At 37.1% G+C, this 15,148-nt stretch overlaps 2 protein-coding genes across 2 annotated transcripts; one reads left to right on the top strand and one right to left on the bottom strand.

Annotated features, from left to right (window-relative positions):
- The first annotated feature begins 439 nt into the window (after nt 1-439).
- On the top strand, nt 440-6,581 carry si:ch73-390b10.2 (Golgi pH regulator). The gene is made up of 14 exons (XM_038308020.1): nt 440-684; nt 794-853; nt 1,079-1,182; nt 1,269-1,375; nt 1,478-1,579; nt 2,219-2,339; nt 2,806-2,886; nt 3,000-3,109; nt 3,218-3,306; nt 4,625-4,717; nt 4,847-4,942; nt 5,363-5,452; nt 5,698-5,763; nt 5,860-6,581. Exons 1-14 carry the CDS (start codon nt 643-645, stop codon nt 6,064-6,066), a joined length of 1,368 nt encoding a protein of 455 aa, XP_038163948.1. The 5' UTR covers nt 440-642; the 3' UTR covers nt 6,067-6,581.
- On the bottom strand, nt 6,577-14,501 carry pdzk1 (PDZ domain containing 1). Its single transcript, XM_038308019.1, has 8 exons — nt 14,380-14,501; nt 12,173-12,381; nt 11,872-12,079; nt 9,784-10,116; nt 9,505-9,701; nt 9,122-9,346; nt 8,736-9,050; nt 6,577-7,510 (listed from the first exon to the last, which is right to left on the bottom strand). Exons 2-8 carry the CDS (start codon nt 12,377-12,379, stop codon nt 7,457-7,459), a joined length of 1,539 nt encoding a protein of 512 aa, XP_038163947.1. The 5' UTR covers nt 12,380-12,381; nt 14,380-14,501; the 3' UTR covers nt 6,577-7,456.
- Nucleotides 14,502-15,148: the final 647 nt, after the last annotated feature.

Genomic DNA, 15,148 nt, shown 5'->3' with positions numbered 1-15,148 from the left:
ATCGAAGGCAAAAATATCTGCAAAAAAAAAGGAAAACTATTTGAAACACAGTGTACACAAATGACTCTTAGATTGAAAATAAGAGTGATGATATAAATGTGTTTTCTATTAAATTACTCAGTTGTAAAATCAACCCTATGTGTACAGTATATGTATTTTAGTTTTCTTCAGCATCACAAAACCGAATAAATGAAAATAAGCGAAGCCAAAATCACTCACAATATGGCGGCGAGATTGACGCACTGTCTTTAATACGTCATCTATTTATTTTTTTATTTTTTTCAAGTGATGTTATATTTTCAAATAAATTACAGATGGTTACTATCCTCCATTTAATTTTCAGTTTTATCCAAAATGGCATTACATTATTGTCATTTATCTTTTTTTTTATCCTATTATTTTGCGGTGTAACATACGTAATATTTCTGCGACGGAAGTGTGTTGGAGGCGGTCTGCTGTGGTGTCTTGACAGCTAAGCGAGCGCTGCCAAAATGTTTCACACAAAATACGCAGTTTACTCCATATAAGAACTGCTGTATCTTGTTTTTGGGCTAAATGAACTAAAGCTTTCGTGCAATCTGTGGCACACCAGCAGTGTGTTTATTTTAAGTATTGTTGTGTTATTTTACAGACTTCTTCGTCATGTCGTTTCTAGTGGACTCAGTCATCATGTTCACATCTCAGGTAATCAGTTTAAGAAAGTTTACTCCATCTTTTTTTGTATGTTACAGACCACTGGATTTAAATTTGTTATTGCTTTTCTACTAAATAATTTCTTCATATTTCACTCCAGGTGCTGTTTTTTGGGTTTGGATGGTTATTCTTCATGCGACAGCTGTTTAAAGATTATGAGGTATGGCTTTATTGCCTATATTTCTTGCAATATTATTTGTCTATGTCAGTGAGTGAACAAAGCAGATTGCTATAGGCTATAGGTTGTCAAGTTGTTGCACAAGTGCCTCCAATATTTCCTAAAGACAATTCATGTTTTTTGATTCTTGCAAGATCACAGTTTGCTCAGGATTATTTAAAAGAACATGTTAAGGTTTTATTGTCAGTCTTTGTTTTTCCTTTTCAGGTGCGACAGTATGTTGTCCAGGTGGTTTTCTCCGTGACCTTCGCATTTTCTTGCACAATGTTTGAGCTCATCATTTTTGAGATTCTCGGGGCCTTAAGCAGCACGTAAGTGGTCTTTATTTTGAGGATGATAACTTATTCTATTGTTTGAAAGTTGAAAAAAGGTTGTTAACTATCCCATTTTGTTCTAGCTCCAGATATTTTCACTGGAAGCTGAATCTGTACGTGATTCTGCTGGTTCTAATCTTTGTGGTGCCTTTCTATATTGGTTACTTTGTTGTCAGCAACATAAGACTATGTAAGTTCAAATTATTATAGAAAAAAATAGATCTTTGCACCAAATATTTGTAAGTGATAAGTTGATGATCTGATGCTGCTGTCTTATTTCTTCTCTAATCAGTGCACAGGCAAAGACTTCTTTTTGCCTGTATGGTGTGGTTCACCTTCATGTATTTCTTCTGGAAGTTGGGAGACCCATTTCCTATCTTGAGTCCAAAACACGGTGAGTGTGTAATGCTTTTACCATTGTTTTGTAGGAATATCCCCATCTGATATTGATATTACAAATTAGCATGATATCAGTAAAAGGACAAAAAAAAGAATGGAATATATTAGCCTTCCGTCCGACTTCCATCCACTTATGTTTATGTAATCCATTGACTAAAGTACATGGGTCAGTTGTTCTAATATCTGTTGTTGACTATTGTTCTGTGTATTATGACTAGATTAAGTACAGTAACCAGGAAGCACACCACACAAACATTTCAATTGGGAAAATTCAGGTGTCAGAGGAGAAATCTCAGAGAACCTCTGAAGATCAAATGTGAGTTAAGAGTAAATGAACATGGCTGTCGAGGAAGAAGAAATGGAGATACCTTGTGGTCTGATTTTAACAGAGAAATAAACATCAGAATAAGAAAATCAGCGTGGTACCAACATCTTTTCAAGTTCACAAGATCACTCTTTCCAAAATGCACACAGCAGGATTATCTCAAAAGATTATCTTTGAAGTCACCACAATAATTGTTGGCTCTCGAAAGGGGAAGATGGGAACAAAAAATTTACACAATTCAATTCTGTCAGTATAAATACATCTATTCTTACATCTATGCTTTTTTTTTTTTTTTTTTTTTTTTTTTAGGGATTTTGTCCATTGAGCAGCTGATCAGTCGTGTTGGTGTGATCGGAGTCACTCTAATGGCTTTGCTCTCAGGGTTTGGTGCTGTCAACTGTCCATATACATATATGTCCTATTTTCTCAGGTGAGCCCCCTCAGGTATATTTCTTTACTATTTGTGCAGAAGGTGGCACTTTGGCTACGTTCACACTGCAGCCTGAAGTGACCCAATTCCAATTTTTTTGCCCATATGTGACCTGTATCAGATCTTTTTATGACAGTCTGAACGACACAGATCGGATTTTTTCAAATGCGACCCAGGCCACTTGGATATGTGGTCCTGAATCCGATACGTATCTGATCTTTTCAAATGCGACCTGTGTCTGTACGGCCAGGTCGCATTCATCCGACCTACACGTCATTGATACTTGACAAATGTTACTAAACGTTACTAATCTGCGTCCTACTAAGCGGAGGCGGGAAAAACTAACAACCATGGCGAAAGATAACACAGAAAAATCAGATTTCGCAAAAAAATTGGAATTGAGCATTAAGGCCTGCAGTGTGAACGTAGCCTTTGTCTTCATAGCTAGTTTCTGTGGTTTTCACAGAAATGTAACAGATAGTGACATTCTTGCCCTGGAGAGGCGGCTGCTCCAAACCATGGATATGATTGTCAGCAAAAAGAAAAGGTTGGATGATTTTATTTGACCTTTTTCAAAGTTTTCTTTTTTTTTTCCCTCTTAATCTTCAAACCGTTTTCTTCTGCAAAATGTAAAACAATGCTTTTGTCTTGTCTGTGAAGAATCGCCATGACAAGGAGGCAGATGTATCAACGAGGAGAGGACCAAAACAAACAGACTGGTTTCTGGGGCATGATTAAGAGCGTCACCTCTACACAAACAGGCAGTGAAAGTATCCTTCATGTCTGGATGCTTCCGACTGATTCCGACTTTTTAGATGCTAAATAACTGGTCCAGAAAATGATAGTAGTCAGTGTGATCCCTGACTTCCTCGCTACAGATCTGTCCTTGATTCAACAGGAAGTTGATGCTTTGGAGGAGCTGAGTCGACAACTCTTCCTGGAGACTGTGGATCTGCAAGCTACCAAGGTAACAGATCTGTGTGTCTGCGGCACACAGGGGTGATCCCTGCATGACAGTGGAAGCAAATATGACAGAACAAACCTTAGGTTGAAAACATTTTGTGAAGAATTAGTGTCAACTTGATATGTGTGGCTGGGATCGCTTAAACGTGGAGATAATCCGTCATAAGTTATCTCTGTTGTCCTGCTGTGCCGTTCATCTTTTCCCTTGTTTGGGTTTGCAGGCCTCAGGTTATAGATAATTACTGGTTACTCACCTGTTTCCTTCATCAGTCACTTTGAATACATTTCCAAATTAAGACTTTATAACATAAAGGTATTCAGTATGGTGCATGTCCACCCTTGATATCTAGCTCTAATTTCAGATTAAACATGTAAAGATGAAATCGATTAATTTACTAAAAACCTCGCAGACAGAGAAGCCGAAATAAATTTTTGAAATGAGCTCCAAGTTTCTTTGGATAGTTGGCCAGGTCCTTTTATCCTTGTAGCTTTCATCTACAGACACAAGTTGTCTCAAGCTAACCCACTCTTCTTTTTTATTATTATCATTCTTACATTTTTAAGTAATAACTATTCTATTATTATCCATTATTAAAGCTGCAAAGAAAGATGTTATTAATTCAATTATATTACAATCTTAATTTACTTGTGGTATAAATATTATTGGCTTTAGTTGTACACAGAAGAAATTTCAGTTTAGCTGAATTCCACCTAAAGCTGCTTCTCTTCTCAAAAGGGCAAAGAGTTGGTTTTATTGATGAGAACTTTTCACATTGAGGCTAATTGTGACCATTTAAAAAACTTTTCGTAAACTCTCTGTTCACACATGTGGACAGTCATAACTTTGGTTGTAAACAGAGACACACACACAGACACGCATAGAGCAGCCATAAAGCTCTCACCTTCAAGCAGAAAAACAACCTAAAGTTTTTCCAAAGCATCTTAGTTTACAAGGCCTTCATCCCTGAATTTAACACAGCTTTATGACCAACAGAGAGCTGTGCTCAGCTCAAGTTTGTCATGCAAAAAATATATGACTACAATAGTTAAGCAGCACAGGATAGAAGCATTTCTCTGTGTGTTGTCCTTTGAATGGGAGTATACTGTATATTATATAAGTATATAATGTTGGTAAACATTGGTTTTTGAACATGACAGCAAAATATTTATATCAATGCAAATCTGCAGATTTTCTCACCTAGACTAAACATTTAACCTACAGCACTCTCAGCTTATTAATGCAGTCATGTATATTTACCTTGTGGATAAGTGGAAAGTTAATTGATGTTTTTTATTTCCATACAATTCTTCTTGATCTTCAGGAACGAATCGAGTACTCAAAGACATTCCAGGGGAAATACTTCAACTTTCTCGGTTACTTCTTTTCCATCTATTGTGTTTGGAAAATCTTCATGGTAAGAATACTGCATTCATATTTTCTATCTCACATAAACAGCCACTAAACTGTTGGTTAAATCAAGACTTCTTATGTCTCTGCTCTTAAAGATGTGATGCAGTTGATTTTATTTTTCTGTCAACTATAGGCCACGATAAACATAGTGTTTGATCGAGTTGGAAAGACGGATCCAGTGACGAGGGGTATCGAAATAACAGTAAACTACTTGGGGATCCAGTTTGACGTAAGAAACTTCATCACATCTACAAATAAATGTTTATGAATGGTTTTCTTTCACTTTTTTATGATTACATAAATCTTTCTTCACAATCTCTGCAGCCACCACCCCTTCAATCTTAATGCCAACCCTGAAATGAAATATAAAGATTAAATTAATGATTTACCTCTCAGGTAATTGTTTTATGCCTCTAAAAAGCCACAGGTATCCACCCAAGATGACACAGAGTGACCTCCTATTTAGATAACTTACTGCCCATTATCGCCTCTCCTTGTTCTCTCTGCAGTTGATCTCATCCTGCTTTAGTTCATTGTGCTGACATTAAAGGTTCACACTAGAGAGGTGTAATCTAAAATCTCTAGTTTCATGCTTTTGAATTTTTTATTCAAGTTTTGGCTTTTGCTCAGTGTTTTCTCTCTTTTCCAGGTGAAATTCTGGTCTCAGCATATTTCCTTCATCTTGGTTGGAATAATAATTGTCACTTCCATACGAGGTTTGCTCATCACACTAACAAAGGTAAGATCTGACCATCTGTGGAAAAACAAATGTAAAATACTGCAGTTCTGATTAACACCATTAATCAACAGTCAGTTTAGTTTTCACATCCAGGTTTGATCTTGTTGCAGCACCAATTATGCAATTAGACCAGCTTAACTGCATCTTGCTAAAAGCTATTTTAGTTGACATATTTGCACAAATTGCTTCCTAAAATTGTTTTCTCTCTTTCCACAACTTGAATGTTTTGTCCTCCATTTATTTAGTTCTTCTATGCAATATCGAGCAGCAAGTCTTCCAATGTCATAGTACTCGTCCTTGCGCAGATCATGGTGAGTACGTGTTTCTTTTTCAATTTGGTGACATCTGCAGAGTTCAGTTTGATATAAGGATATTTTTTGTTGTTTTTTTGTCTCCCAATCTACTAGGGGATGTATTTTGTTTCATCCGTGCTGCTGATGCGGATGAGTATGCCACTGGAGTATCGCTCTATTGTAACAGAGGTTCTGGGAGAACTCCAGTTCAACTTCTACCACCGCTGGTTTGATGTCATCTTCCTGGTCAGTGCGCTGTCCAGCATCCTCTTCCTTTATCTTGCCCACAAGCAGGCACCAGAAAAACACATGGCCCTCTAAACACCCATGGTGATTAATGGGCTGAGCTTTTTCTGCAGTTCTAAGATGTATAGCCATCGTTTTAAAGGCATTTACTCCTGAACCAGGAAGAAAAAGTGTTCCAGGGCTGTTGGAGCAAGAACTGAAGAAGCTTTGCAACTGGACTCTGTAGCACAGTGTATTTACAGAAAATTGTTGAAATTATACAAAACATTCTCTTTGTTTTGTATTCTTTTGGTTCATTGGTTAAATATTTTTATTTCGTCCCACACTGGTTGAGCAAAACACATTTCTTCTTTAACTGTGGAGTGAAAAAGGGGGGAAAGGTTTTCCCACTGTGACTTCCTTTTTTTTTGAATGTTCTGATATATGATTTTGTTTTGGAGAGAGACAGACTCATAAAGTAAGCCTTAACTCGGAGGGAAGGTGTCAGCTTGAGTTTTTTACTTTATGTGAGAAATGTGAACTTTTTTTTAAAACATTAAATAAAGGCAAAGAAATGCGTGAAGGAAATAATAAAAGAAAAAAACATGAAAGGCAACTGTATTTATTGCATACATAGATGATTTTTAAATTGCTTGAACATCGACAATCTCAGGTATGTAAAAGAGGCAATTCATCAATACACATGCTTTGATCTAAAGAAAATACAGAATCATCCACATTTAATGGCACCTTTGGTAAGAATCTGTAAAAAGCCTTGAAATAAGGGGATATTTTACTATTAGGTGTCCTCCATCATGGTCTATCTTACTGTGCATAGTGGAAAGATGGCGTTTCCTGTCCTTCCCTTTTTCGTCCCAGCTCCAGATTTGTTAAAATATGGACTTCAAGCAGTAGCTTTTGTCTTGTAGCCATTCGATGTTGTATAAATAAAAATAAAATAGATTTTGGTTAAATCTTGTGTTCTCCAACCCTCCCATATACAATAACGTCTAAATGTCAACAGGTTTATTCACCACTTTACTGTTTTATTTAGTTAAAAGTGGAAGTTATAGATTACCTATTTTAAGTTCCTTTCTGATCCTCTAAAACAGTGAAAGCTTTATAAATATGCTACAGCTTTATTTGCTTGATTGGCGGTTTTATAAGAAACCCCACAGTACCCGCCTGAAGCTTTGCATGTATGAAAATTACATTTTGACATTGTACTACCTTGAGAAAAGGTTAATTCCTTCTTTTTATTACCTATTGTTAGAGGTCCTAGTGAATATGCTGCTAAAGGTGCAAAATGTTTTTTCTTTCAGTCATGGAACAACTGCTCTACTGTGATTACATTTTTTTTTTTTAGTTTTCAAATAACCTTGCTGTGCCATTTTATTCTTCCGTTTCTTCTTTTTTTTTCACCTGAGTATGTGAGGGTCATGGAACACAAGGTGAAAAAATATCAGTTGGCCACATTCAGGATTTTTCAGAGTCTGTCATCAAGGCTGCCTTCAGATGAAGATGATGATACAGAGGAGGTCTAAAAGGAAGAAGGAAAAGTTTGTTATAACTAAGCTGAGGGAGGAAGAATGCCATCTCTACGTCGATATAACAAAGCTTGAAAGTGTTTTGACAAAAACAATATTTTTGCCTTGCTGTATTGTCATGTTTAATGTTCAGGAAAAGTTTCATGCAGGCTAAGGTCGTAAAAACGTCTATTCAATCCGTCATTCAAGAAATGAAAGAGTATTGCTCAAAAGCAAACTTTCCAAAATATTATCATCCACCTGAACTGACAGATTGGACAGGAAGCTTTTTTTAGGCAAGAGGACCATCGTGCCAAGAGAGATTTGCTGCTTAGGTCAAACTATCATTTCACTGTGCAAACATTCAACATTCCGCAAATCTCTTTATTGAGGAGTGGCAAGAACGTCATTGTTAATAAAAATGTCTGAAGGGTCCAGTTTATGTCAAGCTTTTGTAAGGAACAGACCAACAGGAGGAAGACTGAAATAGATCTACATGCAAATGCTATGTGTGACGGAACGATCCCTGCAAATCTACCTTACCTCACCATGCCCACAGGGAAACATGTTGCTGGCAGAATCATAATTTGATTTATCAAAGACAGAAGTTGGTCAGTTGGTGAGAAGGTTAATTGAGCCAAATAGAGAATAATCATCAAAAAATTTGGGCCACCGACTTTTTGGGTGGAGGTTCATGTTTGTGCAGAAGGACGTCTGTAAACATACAGCCAGAGCTACTTGGGTACATTCTGGTCAAAAAGTTTTCCGACTTCTCATTTAACAATCAAACTCCAGTAATAAATCCAGCCCATATTTATTCCATTTGAAAGTAATTTGTACTGCATAAAACCCTGATGATCGAGTTCACTGAAGTATGTGACTGTAAAATATCAATATAAAAACTTTAAGGTGTGTTGGTATCTTTCCATGGCAACAAAAAGCTATGCAATGAATAAGGATAACTGAGGGTACAACCTGGAATCCTGGTCCACCTTAATAGTAAAAGTAAAAGTTTATCATGGCATCACTTTAGAGCCTTTAAAAAAAGACTGTTTTTCCAAGTCCAGATCGGTTTTATTCTAATTAAGTTTAAGAACTCATTGGCTTGGTACCTTTTAGATTTGCACAGAATAAAGCAGAATATTCCATTGCACTCATTAACTCACTTATTGGCCAGAAGTGTCATTCTTAAAACCTGCTGGTTAGACATTACTGTTGGTGGTAGAAAGCACCACTCACCCTCTGTATTGGAGTTCCAGGTCTGATTTCTTCTTCATTCAACTCCCATGTCTCCATCCTGTTGGGTTCTGGAGTTTCTGCAGTGTGAGCATTGGATGTTTCCCCGAGGAGAAGGGGTGTAATGGTCACACCTCTGGCTTTAAGCTGTTTGTAGACGTTCCTGCTGGCTACCAGCATCTCCAGAGAGTTGCCACTTCTGCGAATTATTTTCACAACCTCAGCATGAGTGCTCTGCTCCACATTCTTCCCATTCACCTCTATCACAATGTCTTCATTCTCCAGACCAGCCTTGTCTGCTGCTCCACCCCTCACCACCTGAAACGAGGTGGACGTTATCAGTTTTATGTGGAGTCTTTTTCCCCCCAGTGGTTGTTCTTTGGTCTTACCTCTGTGATGTACTGGCCATGCATCCCGTCGATGCCATTTAGGTGAAAGCCATAGCCAGCAGGGGTCTTCCTCATCCTGCAGAGTTTTGGTCTCAGCTCCTCCTCTCTGTCCTTCATAGACATTGATGATTTTACAGGTGCAGGTAAGTTTAAAGCTTCATTGTAACTTGGTGGGGAATTGGAATCCTTCATCTCCTCCCAGAAAAGCATAGGAGACACTTTACCCTGTTTGGCATGGGACATAATATTATTATGCTATCAAAACCGTACACAATTTAGTTTAGTTTTATTAGGATCCCCATTAGCTGCCAAACAAATGGCCACTAATCTTCCTGGGGTCCTCAGGAATAAGCAAGCATGTTAAGGGTAAGTGTGCAGGTCACCTGCTTGTACATTTTGTCCGTGGCTTTGTCCACCACAAGGAAGCAGCATTTCCTGTCACTTTTCTTAATAAGGGCCACCACCTGGTCATGGCTGTAATTTTCCACCTCCTTTCCATTCACAGCGACAACTTTGTCCATTTCCTTCAAACCAGCTTTTTCTGCTGGGCTTCCTTTGTCTATTTCTCTTATGAAGTGCCCTGCAAACAATCACAGCATATGATGTTTAACCACAACCTCATCACTTTAGTGAAAGGTAAAGGTGATTCTTTTTAGCCTTGCCTGCTTGTTTAGCTTCCTCTCTGAGTAGGAATCCATATCCGTCCGATCCTTTGATCATATTAATGAATCGTGGCTGATGGGGGAGAAACTTAACCGTTGCTGACCATGATGCTATCTTTGCTTTTTTGTTGCGATAGAACCTCTCTGTTTCCTTGTCAACAAGCAGGAACATTGTGCTTTTCCCACCCAGTTTGATCTTTTCCACCACCTCGTCGTGTGTGAGGTTTTCTATGTTATCCCCGTTGACCTCCAGCAGACGATCTTCGTTTCTGACTCCAGCGTGTTCCGCTACTCCCCCTGCGAGCACCTCAGTCAAGAACAGCCCCTCCTCACCTGGTTCAACAAAGCAAAAATGATGCATAGATGAAATCCACAGAAAAAATTATTTGTTTGAAAGGTTGCAGAGTTTCCACTATGGACTGTTTTAGGTGAATAGTAAAATTTTTATGTTTTCTCAATACAGAAAGACAGCTAAAGATTCATGAGGATTTAAAAGGCCTTCAGTCACATTCAGTTTATTATCTAGCTTTTGTTTAAGCAACTTATTCTGTATATAATACAAAACTTATAAATAATGCTAAAAATATGCAAATATATAGATAAATTAAAAGCATATGAATTTTAACTTATATTCATACAGTAAATAAAATGACCTGATGAAGACCTAATGAGGGTCAATAGGATTCAAAGTCATGTTGATGCTCCTCAATCATTAAGTCTCTACAAAGGCTACCTTCAGCAGGTTTATTAAAACTTTTATTTTTTTATGTAAAAAAACCCCACTGCTCTGGTATTTTTTATTTTTATTCAAATTAATAATTTTAGCAGCTTTATACATCTTGAAAGAAAAGATTGATGATAAGATTTGCCGTGTGGGCCTTGAGTTTCTTGTGTCCTCTACACTATCAAAGGTGAATAAATCAAGATTGAATCTTTTTATATGAACCTAATATTAAACAACAAATGTGTTAAATTATTATTTAATAATTTTTTAAAGAAATAATTTTAAAACACATGAAAATTTGAAAGGCATTTCCAGCTTTTTTGAGTCAGGTAGTTCTGATCCTATCTGAGTTCTTCCAGCTCTGTTGCTAGGTAACCACACAGTCTTCATAAATGTTGTGATCAGTGGTCAGTCTGCAAAATTTTAGATACCCCTGAATACTATAGCAAGGAAAGTTCTGTTACGAATGATGGTGAAATTACACAATTCTACCATAATCAGAACCTTTGCTTTCTATTCACAAAGCTGATGACAAGTTCTACCCATTGTAGTTAATCTGGTTTCTCTGACATTAAAGACAAAAAATATGAAAAACAAAATTTGTCGATATAATTACAGAACAGAATTTGGTTCCAATCACAGGTTTTTGATAGACTTTTCAGCTTTTCCATAGTTACTAGCATCCCTGGTAACATTTTTAAAAATAAAACTTTGATTTGGGAAAATGTCCTTAGATTAAACACAAATTGAAAGCGAATATAGTTTTATTGACAGTGTTGGCATTTTGGAGAACGAATGATACTTTGCATACTTTTAATGTTCTCAAGACCTTTTGTGGAAACCTGGTGAGCCAAAGATGTCCTTCTTTGCTTCAGCTCTCTACTTTTTAAACATAGGAGAGTATTTTGCCTCCCTATCCATAGAGCAGGGTGTCAACATTAACTTGAACCCTCCTTCAGCCTCGGTGCCCCTTTGAAATTATCTATCACATTATTTTCATATCCCAGAGTAACACAAAATCCAGGAAAGGTAAGTTCCCAGAAACTCAGATATACTTTAAAAAAAAAATAAAATGATAACAAAACAATAACATGCAAGTGTGATATCTGTCTTATTTGAATTGCTATGGGTGTAAGTATGTGAAATAGGTGATTTTGTGTGAAAAAAAAATGTTTTAAACCGGAAACCTGTCCCCCAAATCAATGATTTTTTTTCTAAACCTGCCCTGAAACAAAACAGCTACAGGAAACAGGTAAACTGTCAGGCTTTTTACACATTATTGCCAAGAGTGCCATCTCTTAAGGGTACTGTAAATTTTCTCTTTTTCCTCAGTTGTCACTCAGTAAAGAGGTTCCACATCTTACCTTTTACTGAGCGAAGAGAAAACCCATATCCTGAGCTAGACTTGACCAAGTAGCAGAGTTTGGGTTTTGGAGTCTCTTTGGTTACTCTATTTGCAGCCGCTTTGGGGTCAGAAAGATTTACCCCCAAAGATTTTGCGCGCTTGTAAGCTGACTCATCCAGGATGTGAAATGTGACAGATGTTCCGCCACGCCTCACCAGCTCCACAACCTGTCCAAGAGAAATGCAGAAGAAAAAAAAATCAGTTAAAAAGACATTATCGATTAGATTTATGTACTGAAGTGTCTCTGAGGGCTTGCTCACCTCTGAGTGGGGCAGCCCATCAACAAATGTTCCATTGACCCGGAGAATGCGGTCTCCGTCTCTCATGCCAGCCAATTCAGCTGGACCTCCCATTTCCAGGCAGCGGATCAGGTGACCCTCCTCATTTTGTTCCACTCTCAGAAAGAAGCCGAATGTTTGACCTGGTTTCTTGGCCAGAGAAATCACCCTGGGCTTGAAGGTGGACATGTCTTTGGGTGGAGAAAAAGAATCACATAGTTTATCTAATCATTGTTCAGAACCAGAATCATGTTTATTGGCAAGTAGGTTTGCACTTACAAGGAATTTGACTTGGTGCAGACAGATATATATACAGAATATAGAATCTATAGCTATATACAAAATAAAACATACAATATACTATATATAGTGAGTTAATGTAACGCAGGAGGTCTTGAGATGCTACGTTTAAGCATTAAGGCACTTATTAAGAGGAGAGTAGAGGTTAGAATCATTAGTGCATATGCATTATTTTGCTTTGAAACTTTCTCTAAACTGCTGAACCTCATGCAATTAAAGAATATCAAAAATCTGAAATGTTTTTCTCAGTTGGTTTTTCAAACTTAAACAAATAAAAATGAAAAATCAGATGTATAATGCACATTCAGAATTATGAGTTTGGATATTTTTTTCGTATATTTAGATTTATATCAATTGTGTCACTACAGGAAAAATCTATTATGCTTGTTAAAAGCATCTATCAAACTATGCTGGGATTTATGTTAGGTTTATATTTGTGTTTGTTTTTTTCTGCCAGAAAAGAGAAATTTCCTAGTTTCCTAGAAAGAGAGAATTTCCTAGTTCTATGGAAAAGTATTGCAAATGATGACATTGTCTGGAAAAAGTAATAGTTTGTCCAAATGAAATAGGAGCAACATTAAGATTAGGACTGTAGATATGGGGGAAAAGCAAAAATCAAGACGTTTGTAATAGCATTATATCAAATTAGTCTTTCTGCACATGCTGAGTTAAATAAATACCTTTAAAAGGTATTTTTATTGTCCTCGTTCTTCTTGTGACTACTGTTAAACGTTATGTATAAACCCTGTAATCCACATAAAGAAGCCACAGATGTGCGGATGATTTCAAATGAGAAGTTAATCTTCTATTATCATCCTGCAGAGCTTGGTAATGATTAGTGGAACACACAGCTGACTTTAGACCATAAAGAAAATTGCAGATTTTGAGTACACGATAAGGACTGTCCCTTTTAATTTGTCTGTTTGCATGTTATTAAAACTTGGTCATAAAATAGATATACACGTGTACTGATGTCTCATCTTTTGGACATAGCGCACAGATTTTATAGAAAAAACACGAAACATTGCGAATGATCATCATTAAAACAACATCTCACACTTTTAAAGCTTTGTCAGCAAAGCTATAATGCTTAATTTTAGCTTGGCGTTCCCTGCATCCTGACTGGATACTTTGGGTTTATAAAAGATATAGAATGAATTTAGAGGATCCTGGTGGGATGCGGATATATTTGAACTACTCTCTGAAGGTTAGGGGAGTGTGGCCTAGTGGTTAGCACATTGTGCTTTGAATCCAAAGGTTCTGAATTTAAGCCCCACTCCCACGCACTGCCACTCTTGGTCCCTGAGCAAGACCCTTAACCCCACACTGCTCCCCGGGCGACGCACAATGGCAGCCCACTGCTCCCCAAGGGGATGGGTTAAATGCAGAGCTGAATTTCTCCAATGTGACATTAATAAAGCTCAGTTATTATTGTTATGTAACATTGCTTCCGCTTTCACTATGGATAGACGCATTCACTATGGTTGATAAATAAATCTCTGTTTAACTTTTATTGTTGTGACACCTAACATCAGAAACATCCTGTAGTAACTGTTTTGGTGTGGTCACCCGAAAGTGGGAAATTTGTTCTCTTTTTAATTGGCCTAAAGAGGTTTATAATCCACTTGTTCATTAAAAATGTTAGTCTCTGTAATCAGTAAGTTTGGAGCGAGCAGTTGTGGGATTTTTTCTTCTTCTTTTTGCTGTATTGTTCATTCTACATTTACATCATCACAGATTTTTGCTTTGCACGCTTTTAAATCTAACTGGCATTTTAACATTTACATGTTTTTGTCAATCTAAATTGTCCTTACATACATTTTATATCATTTTTTGTTATTTTTACGATTAAAGAAAGACATGCAAAAAATATTTGCCCATTTGCTTACCTGCTCGTCTCTGCCCGCCGTCCACTTCTAAAGCGGAGCTCACCTGTCACTGATTAGCTGTTATCGCATCTTATAGCTGCCCCCTCCCTCCTCTCCATCTCTCCTCTTGGACTTTGGCAGGTCAAAGGTGGGCCTAAAGGCTGAGTTATTTAACAGTGTCGCGTGTTAGGACAGTCTGGCTATGTGCAGCTTTTCATCAAGAGCAGTCATCTGTTCAGTGGTCAAAGGTACACACTGCAGGTAGCATTTTGGGCAATTATAGTAGACACAGTCAAAATAAAGCGGAAAGCATCCTGAGAATATTTGTATAGAACTGACAAAAGATTTGACTGTGAAAGCCTGTTGATCTTGATGTTTTAGGAGGTTTGAACTCCTAGGAGGGAACAACAGTGCCATTTCAACAACATTTCTATTTTTCACGGAAAAAAACTTATAGAATAACAATTATGCACATCTTAGACATGAGGTTTTCAGTCCTTAATGTTATCCCAATAGGTGTTTTCCTTAAAAAGTATTTGTCTATTTAAAAGGTTTAAAGAAACATCTTTATCCAATAATAAAAAAAAAAAAGATCCAATTACTGTGTTACTGTGTGCCAAGACAAAGCACTACTGTACTAATAACATTTTAAAAAAGTGAGCCTAAGGCTTATTTTTCCAGCACCTAACATATTGAGGATATTATAATGGAGGTGTCTTTGTTTTAAAATATTTGTGAAGATAAAAATTAAGATACATCTATCTGAAGGAGCCTTTCAGTAAACACACTC

Source organism: Cyprinodon tularosa, unplaced genomic scaffold (genome assembly GCF_016077235.1).
Source record: "Cyprinodon tularosa strain WSP-4 unplaced genomic scaffold, ASM1607723v1 ctg629, whole genome shotgun sequence".
NCBI classification, from domain to species: Eukaryota; Metazoa; Chordata; class Actinopteri; order Cyprinodontiformes; family Cyprinodontidae; genus Cyprinodon; species Cyprinodon tularosa.
The sequence above is the reverse complement of the archived record's forward strand: the minus strand, read 5'-3'. Positions and strand labels throughout refer to the sequence as shown.